This window comes from Lactuca virosa, chromosome 7, assembly GCF_052849685.1.
Source record: "Lactuca virosa cultivar CGN04683 chromosome 7, Lactuca_virosa_CGN04683_v6, whole genome shotgun sequence".
NCBI classification, from domain to species: domain Eukaryota; kingdom Viridiplantae; phylum Streptophyta; class Magnoliopsida; order Asterales; family Asteraceae; genus Lactuca; species Lactuca virosa.
This window is the reverse complement of record NC_136432.1, coordinates 186,345,179-186,369,867: the sequence shown is the minus strand read 5'-3', so window position 1 is coordinate 186,369,867 and position 24,689 is coordinate 186,345,179. Positions and strand designations below refer to the sequence as shown.

Here is a 24,689-nt window from a genome sequence, read left to right as displayed (position 1 = left end):
GCACTTCACTTCTTCATGGCAGTTTCCTGTTACCAGGAGGTCATCGACATACGCTCTAATTATTAGAATTTTTCCTTCTCTTTTCCTGGTATAAACCGAGTACTCTTGTGTGCATCTTTTAAATCCCAAACTCTTCAAATATCTGTCTAATCAAGCATTCCATGCCCGGGGTGCCTGCTTTAACCCATACAGAGCCTTCGAGAGTTTATACACCTTGTTCTCTTCATCTCTTTTTACAAACCCATCAGGTTGAGACACATAGACTTCCTCCTCCAACTTACCATTCAGAAACATTGATTTCACGTCTAGATGATGCACACACCATCCATTGCAACCTGCAAGGGCTAGTATTACACGTACCGTTTCAATTCTTGTCACTGGTGCAAAGACTTCCTCATAGTCGATCCCCTGCTTCTGAACATACCCCTTAGCCACAATTCTCGCTTTATGTTTCAGAATCTTTCCATTTGGGTCTCGTTTCACCTTGAAAACCCACTTTAGACCAATTGGCTTTCGATTTTTTGGAAGATCGACTAACCTCCAGGTATTGTTTCTTTCAATTGAGGTCAATTCGGCCTTCATAGCGTTGACTGATACGTCCCAGGCTGGAGGATCAAGATTTGGTCAGATTTATCAAAGGCGTGGCAGGAATATCTCAATTTAGGATAATTTTGGTTATTTATGTTTAGTCTTTATCCTTTTATGTTAGTCTTTATCTAGTCTTTATCTTTCTTAGGTTGAGTCGCTATCTGTTATTAGTTTTGGAGTCAGATTAGGTTTGTTTGTTTGGTTAGCTGGACATTATAAATAGTGTTCCATAGGATCTTGTTTGATTTTTATGAAATTAATAAAGACCGAGAGGTATTAGGAGTATTCCTGTAACTCGAATAACAGGTAGGGATCTTAGGTTACCTGGGATCGTAGTAATTGGTATCAGAGCTGTTACCATTTCTAATGACAGAAAAACCGGAGGGGAAGGGAACCAATGCCGAGAGGCTTGCTGCGCTTGAGGGCGCCGTCAACCAGGTGCTCGATGCATCTGAGGCTCATCGTTTGGAGGTGGCAACACAGATGCAGGTGCTCACCAAAGCCGTTTCTGAGTTGACTGAAGCAATCAAGGGACCAAGAAAGAAACACAAGAACTATTACCACAGTTCCTCTTCCGATTCAGGGAGGAGTGATGATGAAGATGACGTGGGGTCTGACAACTCGGATAACAGTGCTGAGACCAAGAAAAAGAAGAAAAATCGGGATCCATTGCTTGATTGCCGGAAATTGAAGATTCCTGTTTTTTATGGCGCTGATGTTCACGGGTGGGTTTACAAGGTTGAACGATACTTTGAAGTTCATAAATTTGGAAAGAAAGATCGTTTGCAGGCAGTGGCAATCTGCCTTGAGGGTGCACCGTTGTCATGGTTTCGTTGGAATGATGCCAAGAAACCATTCCGTTCTTGGGGAAAGTTTAAACGAAAGCTTCTTGAAAGATTTCAAGGGTCGCGTGAGGGCAGTGTTCAGGAACAGTTCTTGGCCATCCAACAAACGGGGACGGTACAGGAATACATGGATAGATTCGAAGGGTTTGCAGGGCAACTACACGATGTTCCAGAATCGATTCAGGAGAGCACATTTATTAAAGGTTTGAAAGAAGATGTTCGTGCAGCAGTCCGGATAGCAGAACCTGATTCCTTATCTCAGGCGATTCGAATGGCCATTAAAATTTACGAAAACAGGGTTGGGGGATTGATCAAAGGGACAAGCAACGCGTCTAGATCCGGGTTTGGCTTCCAAGGCAAGTCCAACACCTCGACCGCTGGTGTAATGACTAAGAAATAGGATAGCGCATCAGGGGGTTTAAGAAACTAACGGCCACCGAGCTAGCTGAAAAACGCGCCAGGGGTTTGTGTTTTAGGTGCGATGGAAAACTTTCACCGGGACACAAATGTCCTAGTAAAACTCTACAGGTTCTTATTTTGGATGAAGACAATGCTGAGGAGGAAGAGTTGGGGAGCGAGGAGAAGGTCATTGCGATATGGCAGAGGTGTCTCTTAATTCCGTAAGCGGTCTCACTCCACCGCGAACAATGAAGGTGAGAGGGAAGATCGGGGACAGGGAAGTTGTTGTTTTGATCGATAGTGGGGCAACCCACAATTTTGTGTCCACAGATATAGTTGACGAACTCACCATTTGTATCAGATTCCGGTCACTAATGAATCAGATATAGTTGACGAACTCACAATTTTGTGTCCACAGTTAAGCTGGGTAATGGGTTGATAGCTCGTAGCCATGGTTGTTGCAAGGATGTTCTTCTCGACTTACCAGAGGTTAGGTTTGTGGAAGAGTTTTTGCCTTTTGAACTGAGAGGATCAGATGTCATATTGGGTATAAAATGTTTGCAAACGCTGGGTGACATGACAGTAAATTGGTTGGAGCTTCGAATGCAATACTGGGAAGGGGATCGGCTGGTAACTATCATGGGTGACCCAAGCTTATCAAAAACTATGGCCTCGTGTAAGACTCTTTACAAGTTAATACAACGTGAGGAGGAAGGATATTTAGTCCATCTTCAGGCAAAAGGAGTGGTGCACACTCCTATCGTGATTCCGGGGCAGGTTATGAAGGTATTGGAAACATTTAAAGACGTTTTTGAAATGCCCAGTGGTTTACCCCCTGTGCATAGCAAAAATCACGCGATCATTTTAAAAGAGGGTACCCCGCCCGTGAGTGTAAGACCTTACCGTTACCCGCATGCACAGAAGAATGAAATTGAACGCTTAGTCCAGGAAATGCTAGATGCTAGAATTATTCAGCCAAGTACTAGTCCTTTCTCTAGTCCCGTGTTGTTGGTGAAAAAAAAGATGGAAGCTGGCATTTTTGTGTGGACTATAGAGCACTTAATAAGGCGACGGTTCTTGACAAGTTCCCGATTCCCGTGATAGAAGAGCTTTTGGATGAGTTGCATGGGTCGGTTATTTTTTCAAAGTTAGATTTAAAGTCCCGTTACCATCAGATACGGATGAAAGAAGAAGATGTTCATAAAACCGCTTTTAGGACCTATGAGGGGCACTATGAATTTCTCGTTATGCCTTTCGGGTTGAGCAACGCCCCCGCCACATTCCGGTCACTAATGAATCAGGTATTCCGACCCTTCTTGCGGCGCTTTGTACTCGTTTTCTTCGACGATATTCTCGTCTATAGCAGGTCCTGGGACGAGCATGTGCATCATTTATCTTCGGTTCTACTAACAATGCAAGAGCATAAACTTTTTGCAAATCGAAAAAAGTGTTCGTTTGCTCAGAATCAAATCGAGTATTTAGGGCATTTGGTTTCAGCTGAGGGTGTATCGGCTGATCCCTCGAAAATTGAAGCTATGTTGGAATGGCCGGTACCGAAAACGCTCCGGAAATTATGCGGGTTTTTAGGGCTGACGGGGTACTACCGCAAGTTTGTCAAGGACTATGGGAAGATTGCAGGACCACTCACAGATCAGATCAAGAAAGATAATTTTCGTTGGAATGAAGACGCTTTGCAAGCTTTTCAACAGTTAAAGACCGTGATGACCCGTGTTCCAGTTTTGGCCTTACCGGATTTTACAAAATCTTTTGTGGTGGAAACTGATACTTCGTGTGTTGGAGTGGGGGCGGTATTAATGCAGGATACTCGCCCAATTGCTTATTTTAGTCAAGTTTTGGGTGCTCGGGCTCGTCTAAAATCTGTTTATGAGCGCGAATTAATGGCAATTGTTTTTGCTATCCAAAAGTAGCGACCTTACTTGTTGGGGCGAAGGTTCGTGGTTCATACGGATCAGCGAAGTTTAAAATATTTGTTGGAACAGCGGGTCATGGCTGAAGACCATCAGAAGTGGCTTTCTAAACTCTTGGGGTACAACTTTGACATCGAGTACCGTCTGGGGCGAGAGAACAACGCAGCTGATGCCTTGTCAAGGAAAAATGGGGCTGAATTGTTAGAGTTGGTATCTGGTTGCACAGTTGACTGGGAAAGGTTGTGGCGAGAGGTTGAAAATGACCCTGAATTGGTTGATCTCAGGGAGCGCGTCATTTCCGGTCAACAGGTTCCAATTGGGTTTTCGGTAAACAACAAACGACTGTTGTTTAAGGGTCGTTTAGTGTTAAATCGCAATTCTTCTTGGATTCCACGGTTATTTCATGAGTTTCATGGGAGTTCAACGGGGGGTCACTCGGGAGTTCAAAAAACTTATCGACGGATGGCCCGAGAGCTGTTTTGGACAGGGATGAAGGGTGATATATCGCGCATGGTAGCACAGTGTGATATCTGCCAACGGCAGAAATACTCTACCCTGGCACCTAGCGGGTTGTTGCAGTCCCTTAAATTACCTAATAAAGTTTGGTCCGAAGTTACCATGGATTTTATTGATGGCTTACCCAAGTCAGATGGGTTTTCTGTTATATTTGTGATTGTTGATAGGTTAAGTAAATATGCCCATTTTGTTCCTCTGAAACATTTGTATACTGCTCTTACAGTTGCTTCGGCGTTTTTAAGGGAGGTGGTTCGGTTGCATGGTATTCCAGAGTCCATTGTTTCAGATCGAGATAGGGTTTTCTTAAGATTGTTTTGGCGGGAGCTTTTTCGGTTGCAGGGCACCAAGCTTAAGCGAAGCACGGCTTACCACCCGCAAACGGATGGCTAAACCGAGGTGGTGAATCGGTGTTTAGAAACCTATCTTCGTTGTTTTGTGTCAGATTCTCCAAAAAAATGGGCAAAGTGGTTGTCATGGGCGAAGTTCTGGTACAATTCCTCTTTTCACACTTCCATCAACACCACTCCTTTTCAGATTCTTTATGGTCGTGATCCTCTCCATTTGGTTTATTATGACAGTCAACGTACTTCTGTGGGTTCTGTGGAGGCATATTTGGAAGAGCGGGATGCCGTATTGAAAGAGTTGAAGGGGTTTTTGTTGCGTACTCAACAACTGATGAACGCTAAGGCAGACAAACATCGCAAGGATGAGGAGTTTGCTGTTGGAGATCGAGTTTTTCTCAAGCTTCAACCGTATAGGCAACATTCGGTGGCGCGAAGGGTGAATGAAAAGTTATCTCCTCGTTACTTTGGTCCTTTTGAGGTGTTGGAAAGGATGGGTCGTGTGGCTTATCGTTTATAGCTTCCTGATTCCTCAAAAATTCATGATGTTTTCCACATTTCTCAATTGAAGAAAGCTATCGGGAATCAGTTGGTTCTTCCTCAGCTGCCTACTACCTTGACTGCTGATATGGAAGTTTTATTGCAACCAGAGCAGGTAGAGGGCCTTCGTGATGGGATTTCGGGCCGTGAGGTTTTAATAAGGTGGAAGGATTTACCGACTTATGAGGCGACGTGGGAGCTGTTTGATGATATGGTGAAGCAATTTCCTGATTTCCACCTTGAGGACAAGGTGTCTGTTTGGGAGGGGAGTAATGATACGTCCCAGGCTGGAGGATCAAGATTTGGTCAGATTTATCAAAGGCGTGGCAGGAATATCTCAGTTTAGGATAATTTTGGTTATTTATGTTTAGTCTTTATCCTTTTATGTTAGTCTTTATCTAGTCTTTATCTTTCTTAGGTTGAGTCGATATCTGTTATTAGTTTTGGAGTCAGATTAGGTTTGTTTGTTTGGTTAGCTGGACATTATAAATAGTGTTCCATAGGATCTTGTTTGATTTTATGAAATTAATAAAGACCGAGAGGTATTAGGAGTATTCCTATGACTCGAATAACAGGTAGGGATCTTAGGTTACTAAGGATCGTATTATTGACCCATTCCGTTCTTTTCTTCGCTTCTGTATATGAGGTCGGTTCTTCCTCATCGTGGACCAGCATGAGACGCTCTGTGTGGTCGTACAGGTCCGATAGAAGTCTATAGCGCTTTGGTGCTCCACTGCCTATGGATCTTGAGGCGGTACTAGGAGAGCCGAATTACGACACAGGTGAGTTTGGTGTAACTGGCGTACTAGGTGTCGATGGTGAGCTTAATGAACTATCATGTGGGCTTAATTGTGGGTCTAATTGTGAGCTAATGGGCTGAGATGCATCGATCCAATCTGCTTCAGGCTGTGGCATCACGTTTTCATTTGGTGTACCAGGGATAGGCCCAAATTCCTCATGGTCATGCTCGTTGAAGTCAAACCCTTCAACTGTGAAACTCATCCCTTGTGCCGGCTTAATCTTAGTCGTCTTCTCCCACATCCATACCTTATCTTCTTCAAATACCATGTTTATACTCACATACATCGAACCTGTGACTGGATCTAGTAACCGATATGCCTTGGTGCCTTTCTCAACTCAAATATGCACAACTCTATTGCTTATCTCTTCTAATTTCTTTCGATGCATCTGAGCCACCATCATGTGTGCAACACATCCGAACACCCTGAGGTGTCCTACTTGTGGTTTTCTCCCAGTCCACATCTCATATGGTGTTGATTCCTTCAAGGCTTTGGTGTTGACCCTGTTTAGAACATACACAACATGGTTCACAGCTTCACCCCATAGAACATCAGGCACGTTCATTGACAACAAGCAGCTTCTAACCATCTCTAAGACAGTCCGATTCCATCTCTCCACAACACCATTCTGTTGTGGAGAGTATGTTGCAGTGTAGTGATGATCCAAACCTGTTTCATTGCAATATGTGGTGAACTCGTTTGACAAGAACTCACCACCACGATCCGTTCTAAAAACCTTCATCTTCTCACCTGTTTCAATTTCCACTTTTACCTGAAATTCTTGAACGTTTGGAAAGCCCCATCCTTTATTTTCAATAAATACACCCACATAACTCTACTATAATCATCCACCAAGAGCATGAAATACCGATTCCCTGTTGGTGTAGGGGGTGAAACCGGGCCACACAAATCCCCATGAACAAGTTCCAGCCGCTCTGTAATTCGTATGTGAGGGGAAGGAATTTCTTGTTTGCTTTCCCACTAAACACCCCTCACAGGGCTGTGAAGGAATGTTTATCCTGGCTAACCCTTCAATCAACTTTTTGTCTGACATGTGCTTCATTGAATTGAAGTTTATATGACCCAATCTTGCGTGCCACAACCACGTTGGGTCATTGATTTGAGCAGTTAGACACACTGCTCTAGCCTCTTCCAGCTCTATCTTGTAGAGTCTATTGGGTGATCTTTGGACCTTCATTAACAGTTTTCCAGTAGCATCATGAACCCATAAGAATGGGTCCTTAATCCTGATTTCATCTCCTCCCTCTGCTAACTGACCCAAGCTAACTATATTACTGCATAAATCAGGAATGTAGTATACCTCATTTAGCTTTCGTTGACTACCATCCTTGCACTGAAACACAATTGAGCCTTTTCCTTCAATTCTAACTTTGGATGCATTCCCAAACTTCACATACCCTTGAATTTTTTTGTTCAGATCACGAAATTTGTCCTTGTCACCAGTCATGTGATTGCTTGCCCTAGTGTCAAGGTACCACACTTTAGTTTGGTTCACTTCTCCTTCCCTTGTTCTTAACCTTGGATTCATACTTTCTTCATTTAAGAATATTTCACAGACTTCTCTATCTTCAAGGGATGATAATAGGAGGGCTGGTTCATTATCTTCTTGAATCAAGTTATTTTCTTGATTTCTTTCTTTTCTTGGATTCTTACATTCAGCAGCATAATGTCCATAGTCTTGACAATTGTAGCATTGTACACTACTCTTGTCTTGACTGTTGGACCCACCATTGTTTCTGTACTTCTGGTGTTGATAGTTGCCTCTTCCACGACCACCGTGTCCACCACCTCAGCCTCGACCCCTTCCTCTTCCCCGTGACGATCCAGATCCACCACGGTTCCCTTTTGGGGTGCTTTTGGAGTCACCTTCAGCCTTCTTCTTGTTCTTTTCAGTCCATTCTTGGTAAGTCATGAGAAGCTTTCTGTCATCCGGTTCATTATGACCTTTCATGCGTTCTTCATGTGCTTTCAGCCTCCCAATCACCTTTTCAACTGTCATTTCATCCAAGTTCCCAAACTGCTCCAGGGTTGAGGCTATTTGAAGGAATTTAGGAGGGACTGCTCTCAGTAGTTTCTTTACTACATAAGATTCTTCAACTGTATCCCCCAGTGTACGCATAGTGCATACTATATTGCTCACTTTCACAGCGAACTCATCTACAACTTCTGACTCCTTCATATTCCAGGCTTCAAACTCGGCTTTTAAGGTTTGTATTCTTGCTGTCTTCACTCTGTCTTCCCCCATGAACATAATCTTCAAAGCCTCCCAAGCTTCTTTGGCTGTTTTCTTCTCAGCCAAGGACACCAATAGGTCTGCCGGTATGCCTTGATAGATGGCTGCCAAGGCCATCTTATCTTTCTTCACCTCTACCACAGTGTTTGTTGTTCTTGGTTCCACTGCATCCCACACTCCTTGGGCTTGCATAAAGACCCTCATTTTGATGGCCCATGCATAGTAGTTGCTCCTTGACAGCATCGGGTAATGAAGAGTGACCATACCATCCTTCTCGCCATTGTTGTTATTCCCTGTCATCTCTTCACGAGACTATCTCTTCACGAGACTGGTATTTTGGCATGCACCAGGTTGTGATTTGATACCAAATGTTAGATAAAATACCAAAAACAAGGCTCTCTTCACTGGTTAATAACATGGAACAAAACAAAATATAACAGGGGACAGAAAAAGAAACACACAGTGGGGCAAATCTGCACTTTATTCACCAAAACAGAAAAGAAAGATACATTGAACGTACATATTGCCACTCTATTTAAACAGCTAAAACTGAACTGAAAACAAGGAAAATGACCCTTCCTATCTGCATAAAAACAGGGACCTCATGACTACATGGGTTGGACTTATTCAAAAACACTTACACTTGGTAAAAGAGTAAATAAAAACGTGCTGCAAACTTGGATTACACTCACAGGAAACCATTACTATAAAGATAGTTAGTACCGTATCACGTACCCAGTTATGCAAAACTACAGTTGGAAAACAAAGTAAGATAATATAACTATTTCTGTATTTCATGATCTCATTAGCAATCATAGATGGCATTGTACAATTAAAACTCAACCTGAAGGAAAAAAATCAAAAGAAACTAAGATAAATCAAGAATCCTATAAAAGTGAGATGGATATAGCACTTACAATTGTAAAAACGAAAAGGATATTAAAATCCGTAGATGTTCAAAGTTGGGTGAATAAACAAAGAGTGGTCAAAATCGAGATGTTTTATAAGAATTATTCACCTGCTTAAAACCCAAAAATGATGAATTGAGTGAGATTCCCGCTCTTACAGACTCTTGTACGTCACCCCCGCCACTAATTTCCTCGTAAACCGTGATTTTTGGGCCTTTAAGGCCACAGATAAACATTGGGCCTTCGGCGGTGCATGTTTTTTGGGTTGAGACTCACTAGTGCTGGAGAATGGTAGCTCCCTTAAAGGAAATAAATTAATCCATGTAAATGAGTTTATTAAAAATAACTATTTTTTCTGATTTGGAAAAATAGTTATTTTTTCCAAAATAACACATTCCGGAGTAATTATGCCCGTTTGTGGAGTGGGTGGCGGTTAGGTAACTTCTAACATAAAGTTGATACGAAACCAAAGAAGGACATTACGGACTTACGTAGTCAATCTGGGACGAATGTAGTCAACACCGTACATGTTGCACTTTCATTCCAGACTGTCATTGTTTCAAACTAACATTGTACATTTCCGTCTATCTGAGTACATTCCTTACAGTATTTCTAGATTTTTTTCATTACATATCATGTGTTTTCCATCTTCTTTTCGTCCACTTACAACCAATAAATTATAATCGTGTTTCAGAATTGTTTCAAGATGAGTTTTTCAAATTGTGACCACAAAGAAAGTTTTGCCAACATGATTGTTTACTTGCATAACCATCAGCGAACCAACCTCCATAGTTACACCAACATCATAACGAGTTATGGATAGTTTTCAATTTTGTTTTGTGACTCTTAGATGCATAGTAAGAATTTTTTTGCTAAATTCTAATTGTTTATTTTCATTTATTAATTTTGTAGCACAATTTGCATGTTTTTGGGGTCGAGACTTACTGCCCGAGGATGGTAGCTCTCTTAAGTTGAGATTATAAGATTATCCAGATACATTGTCCAAGCCCAAATGCATACGATAGGAACCTAGTGGTTGAAGAGTGGAATTTCACACAAGAGGTCAGGGGTTCAAACCCTGACACCCCCAAAATATTTGTTATTGTTCCGCGATAGAGGAAATCGTCAGATATGATAATGTGGGTAAACAAAATTCTATGATATGCTTACAAATAATAGGAATGATGTTAAAAACCAATCAAAAAGATTATCTCAAATGTGTATCAAAATACTCCAGAACCACGAGAAAATATAGTTGGAGAAGACACGGTTCTGAAATAGATTATTCTAAATTATACAAGTAGAAAAAACAAGCACTGCCAATGATAATCTTGCCTTTTGAACTACTAATGTTTCAACGAAGGATTGTAATTGTAATGCATTTTAAAACTAAGAATCAGCAAGATTTTAACAATTACCAAAACATTCATGGACAAATATTTGTAACAATTTGAACTCAAAACAGAAAGCAACAAAGCTAGACATAATGCACTGGGAATAAAATAAATTCAAGGAGAATATAACTATAAGGTAAAGCAAAAGGGTGAGCAAGAACAGAAGTGTTTCAAAAATAAAAGGGAAAGAAGCAAATCCATCAATGATGGTTTACAACATCTTGACAATGTTCTTACACATGGATCCATCATAGATACAAAAATAAGCATGCTAAATATTCATCACTACTCATCTAGGTGATTAACATCCAAACAGTCATGGAGAAAGTACCACATGTTTGAATACATGAATCTGCCCTTTTCACCTTTGTTAGTGTCGACATCAAATCTCCCATATTGCCCGTATTCTGAACGAGGATATGGTATAACAGCCGCATCATGCTTGAAGTAGTTGTTATGGAAAAATGTATATTCTTCTCTTGTCTTTTCAAGTGACTCCCATTTCAGTTCCTCAAAAGATATTTCATGAATCCATTGCGGATCAACTGGATGCACCACATAAAGCTTTTGATCATAACTTGCAAACTCATGCTTATACAAGCCAAACTTTTGAAACTTCTTGGTTACAAGTAACGTCAAATTGGGCTTTGAAAAGAGTCTCAATTCACATACATGCAATTCTTGATATATATCACTGAGTAGGGTATATACCTTCCCCTTAAATGCATGTACATCAAGAATGATAAAACGGGTAGTAACTATAGAAGAATGATTATATGATTGAAAGACTTAATTACATTCCATAATTCACACGCCATATATAGGCAGATTACAAGCTGAATATGAGCGAGTATATAGGAGTACATATAGGAGACATTATAGGATCTATTGACTATACAATTGACTATACAGAGTAATGAATTGTAAACGTGATATAAAGCTGTGGGCTATTGTGTTTCATGTGGGCTGCTGTCTTGTATGTTGGGCTTCATATCCTTAATACGCCCCCGCAAGATGGAGGCTCCATCGGAGACTCCAATCTTGGATCTGTTTTTCAGAAACGGTGCTCGTGGAAGTGGTTTGGTCAGCATGTCTGCTAGCTGGTCTTGTGAATGAACATGAAGTACTTTGAGAAGACCTGATGCAATCTGTTCTCGAACAAAGTGGTAATCTAGGGCCACATGCTTCATTCTCGAGTGATAAATAGGATTCGCACAAAGATACGTGGCACCTGTATTGTCACAGAAGAGTGTTGGGGCTATAGTTGTAGGCACACCTAGCTCACGAAGGAGGTTTTTGAGCCAAATTAGTTTTGCTGAAGCATTTGCCAAGGCCTTGTATTCGGCCTCGGTGGAAGAGCGAGAAACAGTCTTTTGTCTTGTGGATCGCCATGACACTATATTCGTACCCAAATACAGCAGGTATGCTGTTGTAGATCGACCTGCACTATGAACTCCACCCCAATCAGAGTCGGAGAAAGCCGAGAGCGTGAGTGAGGAATTACGGTTAAGGACTAAACCATGGTGAATGGTACCTTTAAGGTACCGAAGGAGGCGTTTAAGGACCTGCCAATGAGTTTGACGAGGAGCGTGCATGAATTGAGACAGTTTGTTTATGGCAAAGTAAATGTCGGGACGAGTGAAAGCTAAGTATTGGAGAGAACCAACTAATTTTCGATAAGGTGTGGCATCAACAGTGGGTGATTGATCAATGAGAGACAATGGTTCCGTGGCACTTAGGGGGGTGGTAACATCTTTGGCACCTTTCCATATGGAATTGATTTAGAATGTCTTGGATATGCCTATGTTGGGACAAAAACAGACCGGTGGGAGTTGGAATGACTTCAACTCCTAAGAAATGATGAAGCATACCAAGATCTTTGAGAGAGAATTTTGTGCTTAAGGAGGTGACAAAATGAGTAAGGAATTTGTTGTCATTGCCGATTAAGACAATATCATCGACATAAACCATGAAGTAGCATATGATGGTTTGATGGGAATAGATGAAAAGAGATGCATCAGCTTGAGATTTTCGAAAACCAAAGGTGAGGAGAAAGTTGGCAAGTTCAATATACCAAGCTCGTGGAGCTTGCTTGAGACCGTAAATGGATTTTTTAATTTGCAGATATGATCCGGGTATTGAGGGTGAATGTATCCAGGTGGTTGAGACAAATACTTCTTCATGCAATGTGCCATGTAGGAAGGCATTGTTGACGTCTAGTTGACGTAGTGGCCAGTTGTTTGATAAGGCTATGGAGAGGATTGTTCGGATAGTGACGGGTTTGGTGACCGGGCTAAACGTGTCAAAATAATCTTTCCCATATTGTTGAAGAAATCCCTTTGCTACGAGACGGGCTTTGTATTTTGATATAGAGCCATCTGAGTTGCGTTTTATTCGGAAGACCCATTTGCAGCCAATAGGTTTGTGAGAGGCTAACGGAACCGGCTCCCAAGTTTGGTTTTGTAAAAGTGCATTGAATTCAGAATCCATGGCACTCCTCCATTTGGGATCTTTTAGTGCTTGATTGTGGGTGGAAGGTCCAAGGGTAGGTGGTATAGGATGAAGGGTAGTAGTGTTTACGAGATTGTTGTTGTAATACTTTGGGTTAGGTTTGCGAGGTCGGTGAGGTGGTGGTGGTGATGGAGGAGGAGAAGGGTTAGGGGATTGAACCGGGGAAGGGGATGACTGAGCAGGTGAGGATAAGGGTGGCTGTTGTGGTGCTGTTTGAGGTGAGGCTGGATCAGATTGGTTGTTTTGGGTTGTTGGTGTACTAGGTGATGGTGTAGTTGGTGTGGAGGGTATAGATGGAATTTGGATGGGTATTTGTTGTGTAGGAGATGGCCTAGGGCAGCAGGGAGGGATGGATGAGCTGGTGGTGTTATCATTTGTTGGGTTCAGATAGATGCAAAACTCATTCGGTTTGGGCAGAGGAGTTTCGGGTTCATTCTGGTATGGGAAAATGTGCTCAATAAATTCGACATGGCGAGAGTGGTAAAGTTTGTGAGTAGTGGGTTCATAACATTTGTAGGCTGATTTCGAGATCGAGTAGCCAAGGAAAATACACTTTGCAGACCGGGGATGAAGCTTGGTTAGGGAGTAAGGTCGCAACCACGGATAACAGAGACATCCGAACAGTTTTAGCTTCTTGTATATGGGTGGAGTATTGTGTAGTTTGTCATAAGGAGATTGGAAATTGAGAACTTGGGTGGGCATTCGGTTTATAAGATGGACTGCTGTTTGAAAAGCATGAGTCCAAAAGGAGAGAGGCAAGTTGGCATGATGAAGAAGTGAAAGCCCGGTTTCAACTATATGTTTGTGTCGTCTCTCAGCAATCCCATTCTGTTCAGGGGTATGAGGTGGTGTAGTGAAGTGAGAAATGCCATTTTGTTTGAGGTATGAGGCAAGTTTGAGAAACTCTCCTCCATTATCAGTGAAGAGGGAGATGAGTGGGGTATTGTAGAATTTTTCAACTAGACTGCGAAATTGAGGAAACAGGGTGGAGACTTCAGATTTTCGTTTCATTGGATAAAGCCAAATGTATCTTGAATAAAAATCGACAAAGGTGACATAATAGGAAAAACCATCATTGGAAGTTTGTACCGGTCCCCAAACATCAGAATATACTAGTTGCAAAGGTTTGGTAGCAGTAAAAGAATTTGGCCCAAAGGGTAATTTGTGGCTTTTATTTATAGAGCACGAATCACAATGAAAAGAAACATCTGAATGTTTATTAAAAGAGAGTCCTAAACGAGCTAGAAGACACTTGAAAATCTTGACCGATGGGTGACCAAGCTTATGGTGCCAGGAGGTGACCGATTTATTTGAGGAGACTGTGGAGTTGACTCTTGGAAGTTGACTAAGGGAGCAAATGGCTGCATAGTAGACATCATTGATGTTCGTGCCCTACATGAGAATTATGCCCGTGCGTAGGTCCTTAACAAGAAAGAAATAGGGAAAAAATTCCACAGAAACTTTGTTAGTTTTGCAAAGTTTAGCCACTGAAATAAGGTTATTACGCAACTGAGGAACAAATAGCACATTATGTAAATTTAACGGACGGGAAGAAGTAGGAAGGGAAGAATGACCGGTATGAGAGATGGATAGCCCTTTACCGTTTCCTAACACGATTTCGTCTGGTCCGCTATACTCTGACAGGGTGTGGAATGAGGCTGGATGCCACATGATGAGATGCCCCGCTATCAAACATCCATGGAGCTGCTGTGGTTGTGGAGGAAGCTGTTGTAGAGTTGACTGTGGGATTGGTAGAGGTGTTAATACTGATGTTGTTTTCTCTAAGAAACCGAGCAAGCTTCCTGCATTCTTTAGTATCGTGTCCAGGGATATTGCAAAATTGGCAGTAGCTATTGTTTCTATTACCTCTGTTGAAGTTGTTACCTCCGTTGTACTGACCAGACGAACGATTGGGGCCTGAGTTGGATCGAAAATTGTTGCCTGAGTTGTTGTTGTTGAATTTAGGTTGATTGCGGTTGTCATAGAAGGATTTTGATGAATATCGATTGTTGGATTTTTGGGTATTGTTGACTGTTGTGATAACAGAGGACGTATGTGTGTCTTTCAGAGTCCTTTTGTGATCAAGCAATTTGTCAAAGAGATCTGGGTATTTGATAGGAGTTTCACGAATCTTTAGAGCTGAGGCTATGTGTGTGTAATCGTCACCTAGATGTCCTAATATGTGAACTATTAAGTCTTCCTCATCAACCGGATTCTGAGCTAGAGCAAGGTCATCTGCAATATTCTTCATATCATGTAGAAACTCAGTGATAGATCGGGTACCTCTTGGATTGTTTGCCATTCGAGATTTTAGAGAAATAATGTGAGAGCGGGAGACGCTTGCATAGCTATCTGTGAGACATTTGAATGCTTCTTGTGCCGTTTCAGCCGAAGAGACAATTGGTTGGATGGTTTCTGCGCAGCTCCCCAATAGGGCTCCAAGAATGATTTGATCCTGTCGATACCAGAGGGTATATTGCGGATTTGTTTTTGATGTGTTGTCTGTTGTTAGGTTTTTGGCTGGGGCTGCTGTCGAGCCATCAAGGTAACCTTCAAGACCTAACCCAGTTAGGGTTGCGACGATCTGCTTCCTCTAGACGGGAAAATTGTTGGCTGTGAGCTTAATTGGAAAGTGTGTGTGTGTTGTGACCTCCGTAACACTTGACATGGCGATTGAGATTTGAGTGAGGGGAGTAAAATTGGATCAAAATTGAGACTCTTAGGAGCTAAGCAGCTCTGATACCATATAGAAGAATGATTATATGATTGAAAGACTTAATTACATTCCGTAATTCACACACCATATATAGGCAGATTACAAGCTGAATATGAGCGAGTATACAGGAGTACATATAGGAGACATTATAGGATCTATTGACTATACAATTGACTATACAGAGTAATGAATTGTAAACGTGATATAAAGCTGTGGGCTATTGTGTTTCATGTGGGCTGCTGTCTTGTATGTTGGGCTTCATATCCTTAATAGTAACAAGAGTCCATTCTTGTTTACCCACTATGGAAAACCATGTTTTATCATCAAATTTATTTGCAATAACAAACACCCACTCAGATAATGAAGGCGAATAGACAAGGATAGCCCTGACAGGTTCATAGCCTCCAAAGACATCTAAGGGAACATCAGGTAAATGAAGTTCATTCCTTGTGATAGGATTCACAAACCAGATGTCACGCCTTTTCTTATCATACAAGATCAAGTACCCATAAGGTACTCCAATACATGTCCTGCCAGGGGGGGATTGTTTTGAACTTTCTTCCTTCAAAGTCCTCTAAGTAGCATGCGTTCTTATAAGGATGAGGAGAGGTACATACAAACATTGGTGGTTTGGACACCATAAACTTGTTCTGTTGGAAAGTGCAAGTGATCTCCATGACTTGCAAACTCCTCTGAATGCAAGAAAATCAATCACCCCAAGTTGCATCATAACTAATAAAAGCACATCATGACCAAGATCTAGGTGCCACACCACCATTGTCACAAGTCTTGATCTTCTTGCTACTAGATGCATCACCATGGTTTTGGTTTTTAGTCATGCTCCTTGTCTTAGCCATTCCTACAACTGCAGAAAAATAAGTAAACAATTGAGACCTTTTATTGTAGAACTACACTAAAAAGATGATAAAAGTAATGGGCATCAACCTAACAACCATCATGGTTTACCTTTTCAAGGATTATGTTTGTGGGTTTATCACATGGGTTGACCCGCCCATGTATGCAAGGTCCAAAGACATCATACCTGGCTTGTTAAGAAATATCAACATGTTAGAGGCATCGTGTAATCAATGGCGAATCCATAAATCTTGTCCGTAGGGGGCATTAGCAATCGGTTATTTGATCGGATCCAAATATTCAGACTAATTAGTTGTAATGGTCTATATTTTATTCCAATAAACGATCAACATTTTAACAATGAATTTTTTGGTCTTAAAAATTTGACGTGCAAATATGGAAAAAAAAAAAGTTTATGCCTGATATATAAGACTTTATAATGTTAAAATGGAATGACATTTCAAGTTAAACAAGTGTATGATTTTTGTTGCTAGTGTTAACGGAAAGGAATAGAAATGTAGGAATCTAAAGTTTGCATTCAGAGTAGGTGCTATTTAAAAAAAAAACAAAAACAAACAAACAATAGACATAGCTTCGATTAAGGAGACAGGATGGAAACCTTTTTTTTTTTTTTTTTTTACTTTTCTTTCTAGTTCTTTTTTGCTGTTGTCGAGAACCAAGAACCAAAAACAGCACCTAAAATGGCCAGTTGGGCTTTATTTCTTATTATTCATTTTTTTTTTCTTTAGCCTAATGCCCATACAGTCCATCTTATGAAGAGTCTAGCCCAAATATTATTGAGGGCACCTTTGATTTGAAGAGTATGTCTATTAAATTATATTTGGATCCAAATTAACCCATCTTCTATGTAAAAATATTCAAATGGTTGTGGGCACATGCCCCCACTCTCATTGCCTTGCATCTGCCCCCGCGTGTAATTCTTCGAGGAATGAAGATTTTAAGATGGAGATGTATATATTGTCTAGTTAGTGATATTTGTTGTTCTGAATATATGTTGTCTAGTTGGATGATTTTTGTAATTCTAGTTATATGTTATGTTTAGGGACTAGAGTTAGGAAATGGGAGGTTGAACAAGATTCATTTCTATTCACGTAATTCGTAGTTTATATCTGTATGCTTTTCTTTAATAAACAAAACCATCATATATGATATTTTGGATAAAAAAAATTGTATGATATGCTTCTGTTTGACAAGCAAAACTGTATGATATATTATCTTTGTTAGCTTTATAATATTATACTATGGTCCATAAATGAAATGCAAACTTAATTTATATTGTACAAATACTAGGAATGATGTTAAAAACCAATCCAAAAGATTAACCCAAATATATAACAAAATACTCCAGACCCTATAGTGTGAATGGCAAGCATTAAAGATAAGTCAACTGTTATTCCTACACATAACATAAACTGAAATGAAACAGATTAATATAAAATCTACATGTCCAAAAAACAAGCACTGTCATTGATAGTCTAACCCTTTGAAACTATTAAGGTTTCAACAAAGCATTGTAATGCATTTTAGAACTAAGAGTCAGCAAGATTCTGACAGTGAACAAAACATCCATGTACAAAATATTTGTAACAGTTTGAATTCAAAACAGCATGCAACAAGCTAGACATAATGCATTAGACACAAAAGACAATCAAGGATGGAATTGTTTAAAAAAATAAAAGGGAAAGATGCAAATCTGTCAATGATGGTTCTCAACATCTTGACAACGTTCTAACACATGCATCCATCATAGATACAAAAATAAGCATGCTAAATATTCATCACTACTCATCTAGGAGATTAACAATCAAACAGTCATGGACAAGGTACCCCATGTTTGCATGCAAGAATCTGCCTTTTCCACCTTCATCATGCTTCAAGTAGTTGTTATAGAAGAACGTATATTCTTCTCTTGTCTTTTCAAGTGGCACCCATTTCAATTTGTCAAAAGATATTTCATTAATCGATTGCGGATCAACTGGATGTACCTAGTAAAGTTTTTCGCCATAATTTGCAAACTCTGGATAAAAGAAGCCAGACTGTGTCTTTTGAAAGTTGTTGGTTATGAGTAACATCGATTTGGGCTTTGGATAGAGTTTCATTTCACATAAATGCCATTCTTGAAATGCATGACGCTTCCAGAGTAGGGTATATATCTTTCCCATGAAAGCATGTACATTGCAGACGAAAGAACAAGAACAGGTGGAGACATGAGATAAAAAGCTTATAAACAAGGGAGAAACTGACATACACGTGTATACAAACACTACCCTTCTAAAATATATGAATTTTACAAAAATACAAGATGTTAAAAGTAGTGGGCATTCATCATGGCGTATTAATAATCTTAGGGATCCTAAAAGTGAAAGGATTTCATGTGGGTATCAACTAAGATGACTACAATAATAATACCACAATACTCCATACCATTAAATGGTTTATGTAGCATGAAAGCCCTGTTTCAAATTGATGATTGGCTGCATATTTTTAACCTCAAAGCGTGTACATATGCCTTTTTGTTGTATAACTACACTAAAGACAAAAACAAAGAAGAAGACAGAAATGGTTTTGTTGAGAATGTACAGTAGCATTTAGTTTCCTAAAAATATTGTTTGTACTTAGAAACAGATCGCTATGGAAAATAGTCTAAATCATCCAAACACAGCTCATTTCAACCAATGAGATTTTGAAAACCCCATTTTTGATCTGAATGTTCGAATAACTATATACTAAAAATAAACAAATCACCCAAACTCAAAAAGATTATGTCTACATGATATACAATCTATTATGGCTCTTGTCGACCACTGGATAGGGGATCAATTAGGAGTTATGATCAAGCATTTGCATTTAAATCCTCCCAAATCACCAGTTAAACAGACAAAGAACAAGAAACTTCAAAGATAGTTTACCTGATTGAAACAGATTTTAAACATGAGCAGGATGGATTAAGAATGATACGAGCCGGATTAATAGAACAGACTCACCAGAAAAGAAAAGCTAACGGATGGGAATAGCCCTTGGGGAGAATTGAAAAGTGAATAATAGAACAGACTCACAGAGGGTAAGAGATTAGAGAAGATACGTAATTTCGTTATTATTCTTCCAATTACCTTCATAACATATATACAAGATTACTAACAAAATCCTTTCCAAAACTAAGACATATAATTACCATATGTAGTTACCATATGCGATGCTTCATTCTCTGTACATCTCTGATCTCTCCCGCACACGGATTGATTTAAATTGTAAGGACTTGTAAAATTCCTAGCACACTATCACATTATTTTTTATGCTGTCATGTGTTATTTTCTATGTGTCATGTCATTTTTTTTCTCCATATTACTAACATTTTTTTCTTAGCATTTCATAAAAGTAACACCCTAACACACTTGATTTTTTTTCAAACATTAATAAATTATATTTTTATAAAACACGAACATTAAAACTTAAAATATGACTACATAAATTAAAATATTAGTTAATACCTAAAAACATGACTTAATATTTAAAAACATGACTTAAAACATAAAAATTTTATGCACAAAGAACATCAGAGATGCTAAGATCTAGCATTCCTAGCTCATGGGAGACTCAAACCCACAAGGAGGACTCATGGGACCATAAAGTACACAAATCATGCCCTAAACTAGATCTATCATAAAGAGCCATCAAGTTAAGAGCTTTATACCTCCAAAAGCTTCCCAAGTTGGTGATGATTCTGGATCCACAAGCTTCAGCTACACCAATGCAACTTCTAAAAGCTTCTCTTCCTTCAAGATTACCAAAAACACTCTCAAATGTCACTTCCAAGTAGGCTTGGCAATTCTCGACACGACCCGCGACACGACACGAAATAAATGAGTTTGGGTTAAGATTTTCAACCCGCCAACCCACTAACCCATTTATTAAACAGGTCGTATATGGGTTTCTCAAAAAATTTACGAGTTGACCCGCCAACCCATTTAGAATTTTAATCAAAAAATTATATATTTTTTAAATGTATTAAGTATTATACACTATACAATTTATACTTTATACCAAGATAGACTACTTGATACCATTGGCCATTTGACTTGTGGGTAACCATTTGCTTATTTACATTGCATAATGTTTGGCGTTTGCCTTAAATAATCTCGGTATCTCACAAACAAAATCGAGTAAGTGGGTTGACGGGTCATATATGGGTTTATGTTCTAAACCCGCCAACCCGTGACCTGTATAGTTAAGCGGGTCGTGTTCGGGTTGATATATTTTGACCCGCCAACCCGAACACGATACGATTGTCAGGCCTACTTCCAAGTTCAAAACACTCAAAAGGTAATTAGGGTTTCGTTCTCAAGGTTTGGAGAGGTGGAGGTTGGTCATAAGAAGGTCTGAGAGTGTCTTAAGGTGTTTAAATAGGGCACAAACCCTAAAAATTAGCGTTTGCCCTGCAGACCGTACGCCCCGCATGCCTACACGTACGCCCTGCGTACGTGGATGCCTCCACGATCCGGATATCGAGCCAGTACACCCAGCGTACTCCTACTGTACTCGGCTAGGGATCAAAATGCCAAAATTTATAAGGTTAAGGGTTAAAAGGAAAATATCTGGAATGCAAATGTTACCGATACTGCACAAAAGTTCAAAAGTTTGTTAGTTTTTGATGGTTTTACCCGAAGTCCAATTTTATGTGCAGTATTAATACCTAAAGTTTGCAGAGTTTTTTTTCTATTATTTTTTCATTTACGTTTGATTTTATGTGCATTAGTGCATTAGTGCTTGATATAAAATAAGACTAAGAGTAAAACCGTTAATAAATTACAAACTTTAGGACTTTTGTGTCAATATCCCGGGGATAATTTTCAAACTTATTCTTTTCAAGAACTCTATTTTCTTTTTCAAATTTTCTAAAATCATTACTCAAATTTGAGCAAAACCAAAATTCCAAAAATGAAATCTGTCGTTAAATTAAAATTCCAAATTCCAAAAATTATTTGACATGTGTTTATGCCAGGTATTATGTTTAATCCATTTTTGTATAGTCGTCATCATCACTATGTTCTCAAACTATAGTCATCATCATCACTATTTTTGGTGTACTTATCTCCCATTTTCCTGATTTTATTAAAGCATGTATATGGTGGTCCCATGTTAGTTAACCACGCTACGATATAGGAGCAATTAAGGCAAGAACACAGAATAAATAACTATGCTCATAACTGTTTGGTAAGATAGGTGTCACTCAGCCAAGTCCCGTTTTAGACTAAATGTGTAGATTTAGCAATAGAGTAGTGTGGGGTGTAGATTTTGGTTAACTGTACTATGGGGATCATATATCTTTATTAAATTTTAGTGCATTTACATGGTGGTATACATTTCTTTAATAAAGAAAACTATCAGACATGATACTGTGGAGTGTGGGTAAACAAGATTCTATGGTTACAAATACTAGGAATGATGTTAAAAACCAATCAAAAAGATTATCTCAAATGTGTATCAAAATACTCCAGAACCACAAGAAAATATAGTTGGAGAAGACAGGTTCTGTAATAGATTATTCTGAATTATACAAGTCGAAAATACAAGCAGTACTGCCAATGATAATCTCATCTTTTGAACTACTAATGTTTCAACAAAGTATTGTAATTGTAATGCATTTTAAAACTAAGAGCATTGGGTGTGGGCAACAAGATGCAACACCAAATTACGACACCTCACATGCCACCTAAGCAAATGGTGTTATAACACCAAGTGGGGAAATGGGCAACAAGATGCAACACCAAACTTTTGAGAATAAATATGTTTTTTTTATTGTTTTGACCGTTGATCACAACGGCTAAAAAGAGGGCAACGTTCGGATTTTACTCGTTTGTGTAGGTTGTAACGACGACGAGAAGCAACTAGATGTTGGGGCGGTGTGCAATGAGATGCAACGCCGTTTTGGGCGTCCACCTCAGCCACAACGAGCACGTCTCGTGCCCACACCGTATCCTCTAAGAGCACTAGGTGTGGGAAACTAGATGTAACACCATTTTGGTGCCACTTCACATGCCACATCATCAATGGTGTTATAACACCAAGTGGGGAAATGATCACCATGTTGTATCTTGTTATGACACCAACTTTTTTTTCCATTTTATAATTTATTTTTTATTTTTTTCGATTTTTTTTTAAAATATAGACAAATATTTTTTAAATATAACATAATAAATAAAACATAATGTTTAAAAATTATATATAACATATAAAAATTTTAAAAGATTAAAATTAACATAGAGACTAAATTACACATAATATCCAAAAACAAAAAAAGAAATAACATCCAAATTCAAAAAAAATATATATACAACGCTATTTGTTATCGTTATTGTTACCATAGAAGATATAATCCGCCAAGTCCTCTCGAAGTTGTCTGTGTTTATTTGCCACCTGAATGTCAACAACGCGATGCAAATAATATGTTGTTCCTGGTTGAAACTGAACGTGTCTGGACTCCGTTGGGATATAGTGTGCAATATTTCGCCCTTTATCTTCTACTACCATCTTATGCATTATGATACATGCATACATGATATATCGTAGAGTTTCTAAATCCAATGGTCGTGCTGCATGTTCGACTATATGTCACTTCGCCTTCAGCACTCCAAAAGCACGTTCCACATCCTTACGTGCTCCTTCTTGTCTTCTCTTAAAAAATTTGTCTCGTTCTTCAACCGGGTGACGGAATGCCTTCACGAATGTGGAATACTGAGGATATATTCCATCTGTCAGGTAATACCCATATTTGTATTCGTTTCCATTCACCGTGAAAGGAGCATCCAGGGCTTTTCCATTCAAAAGATCGTCGAATATTGGCGACTGATCAAGAACGTTGACGTCGTTGTTGGAACCCGCAACCCCAAAAAATGCATGCCAAATCCATAAATCTTGAGAAGCAACAACCTCTAAAACCAACGAAGGTGATCCGTGATGACCACTTGCGTATTGCCCTTTCCATGCTACCGGACAATTTTTCCATTTCCAGTGTGTGCAATCAATGCTTCCGATCATTCCGGGAAACCCATGGCGTTCTTCATGCGCCGCATACAATTCTTGCAAATCATGCAACGAAGGTTTCCGCAAATACACGTCTCCAAAAGTTTCAACAACACCCCTTGACAATGTATACAAACTCTCTCTTGCGGTTCTTTCGGACATTCTCATATAGTCGTCCATTGTAAGAGTCGAATTGTTGTAATTAGTCGAAGTATATGTTTTGTACCCTTCGAACATTTTTGTAATCTATTTTACTAGGGCACTGTATTCGAAGCTTAATGCTTAGTCCTTAGTATATTTTTTGTATGCTTTCCTCTCCTATAAATAGGAGTGCTTACTAGGGTCATAGTAACGAAGTCTTTTACAGAATTACATCTTGTACTCTGTAAAACTTGAAAGCATAATAGAGCTGAAACAAGATCATATTTACATCTTGTGTCTAAATCTCACATCATTACTTGAATTCATACTCTGATTAATTCATTTCTCAATTCATTGTTTCTACAATTGGTATCAGAGCAGGAATCATATCTCTGATCTGATTTTCACATTGTTCAAAAGGTTTTTGAATCAATTTTTTGATTCAAAAGTTTCCGCACTTTTTAAAAGTGAAAAATTGTCTAGATCTGAGTCTGTGATTCGATTCTGCATTTGAATCATTGAATCGAGAGTTCTACTAGTGATTCTGATTTGAATCATATAGTTTGTTGTCAAATTCTCAAAGTTTCTTCAAAAATTCTCAAAGTTTCTCAAGGATTTATTCCGTACATCAATGGCGTCATTCAATCTTAATTCCATGACTTCGTTTTCTCATCTTCTAGGATCATCCACCAAAATTCCTATGCTAATCCCTGAATATTACGATCAATGGGTTGATTGTATGCAGGATTATCTCAACGGATTGGATGAAGAACTGTGGAATTGCATTTCTGGCAATCTCAATCCACCAATGAATGTTCAACCAATTGGATCATCTTCTGGAAGTTCTGATGTTGAGAATCAGTCTGATCGTCTGAAAAAGCTAGAGAAGAGATGCGTGAGAGAACTAAGATG

General features: G+C 39.3%; 2 protein-coding genes across 2 annotated transcripts; one reads left to right on the top strand and one right to left on the bottom strand.

Moving 5' to 3' along the window:
* Positions 1–954: 954 nt before the first annotated feature.
* Positions 955–5,711, top strand: LOC145124777 (uncharacterized). The gene is made up of 2 exons (XM_079060236.1): positions 955–4,764; positions 4,855–5,711. The coding sequence occupies exon 1, from the start codon at positions 955–957 to the stop codon at positions 1,831–1,833; it is 879 nt and encodes a 292-aa protein (XP_078916362.1). The 3' UTR covers positions 1,834–4,764; positions 4,855–5,711.
* A 17,514-nt stretch (positions 5,712–23,225) lies between these two features.
* Positions 23,226–23,816, bottom strand: LOC145127385 (uncharacterized). Its single transcript, XM_079062598.1, has one exon. The coding sequence runs from the start codon at positions 23,814–23,816 to the stop codon at positions 23,226–23,228; it is 591 nt and encodes a 196-aa protein (XP_078918724.1).
* Between the last annotated feature and the right edge of the window lie 873 nt (positions 23,817–24,689).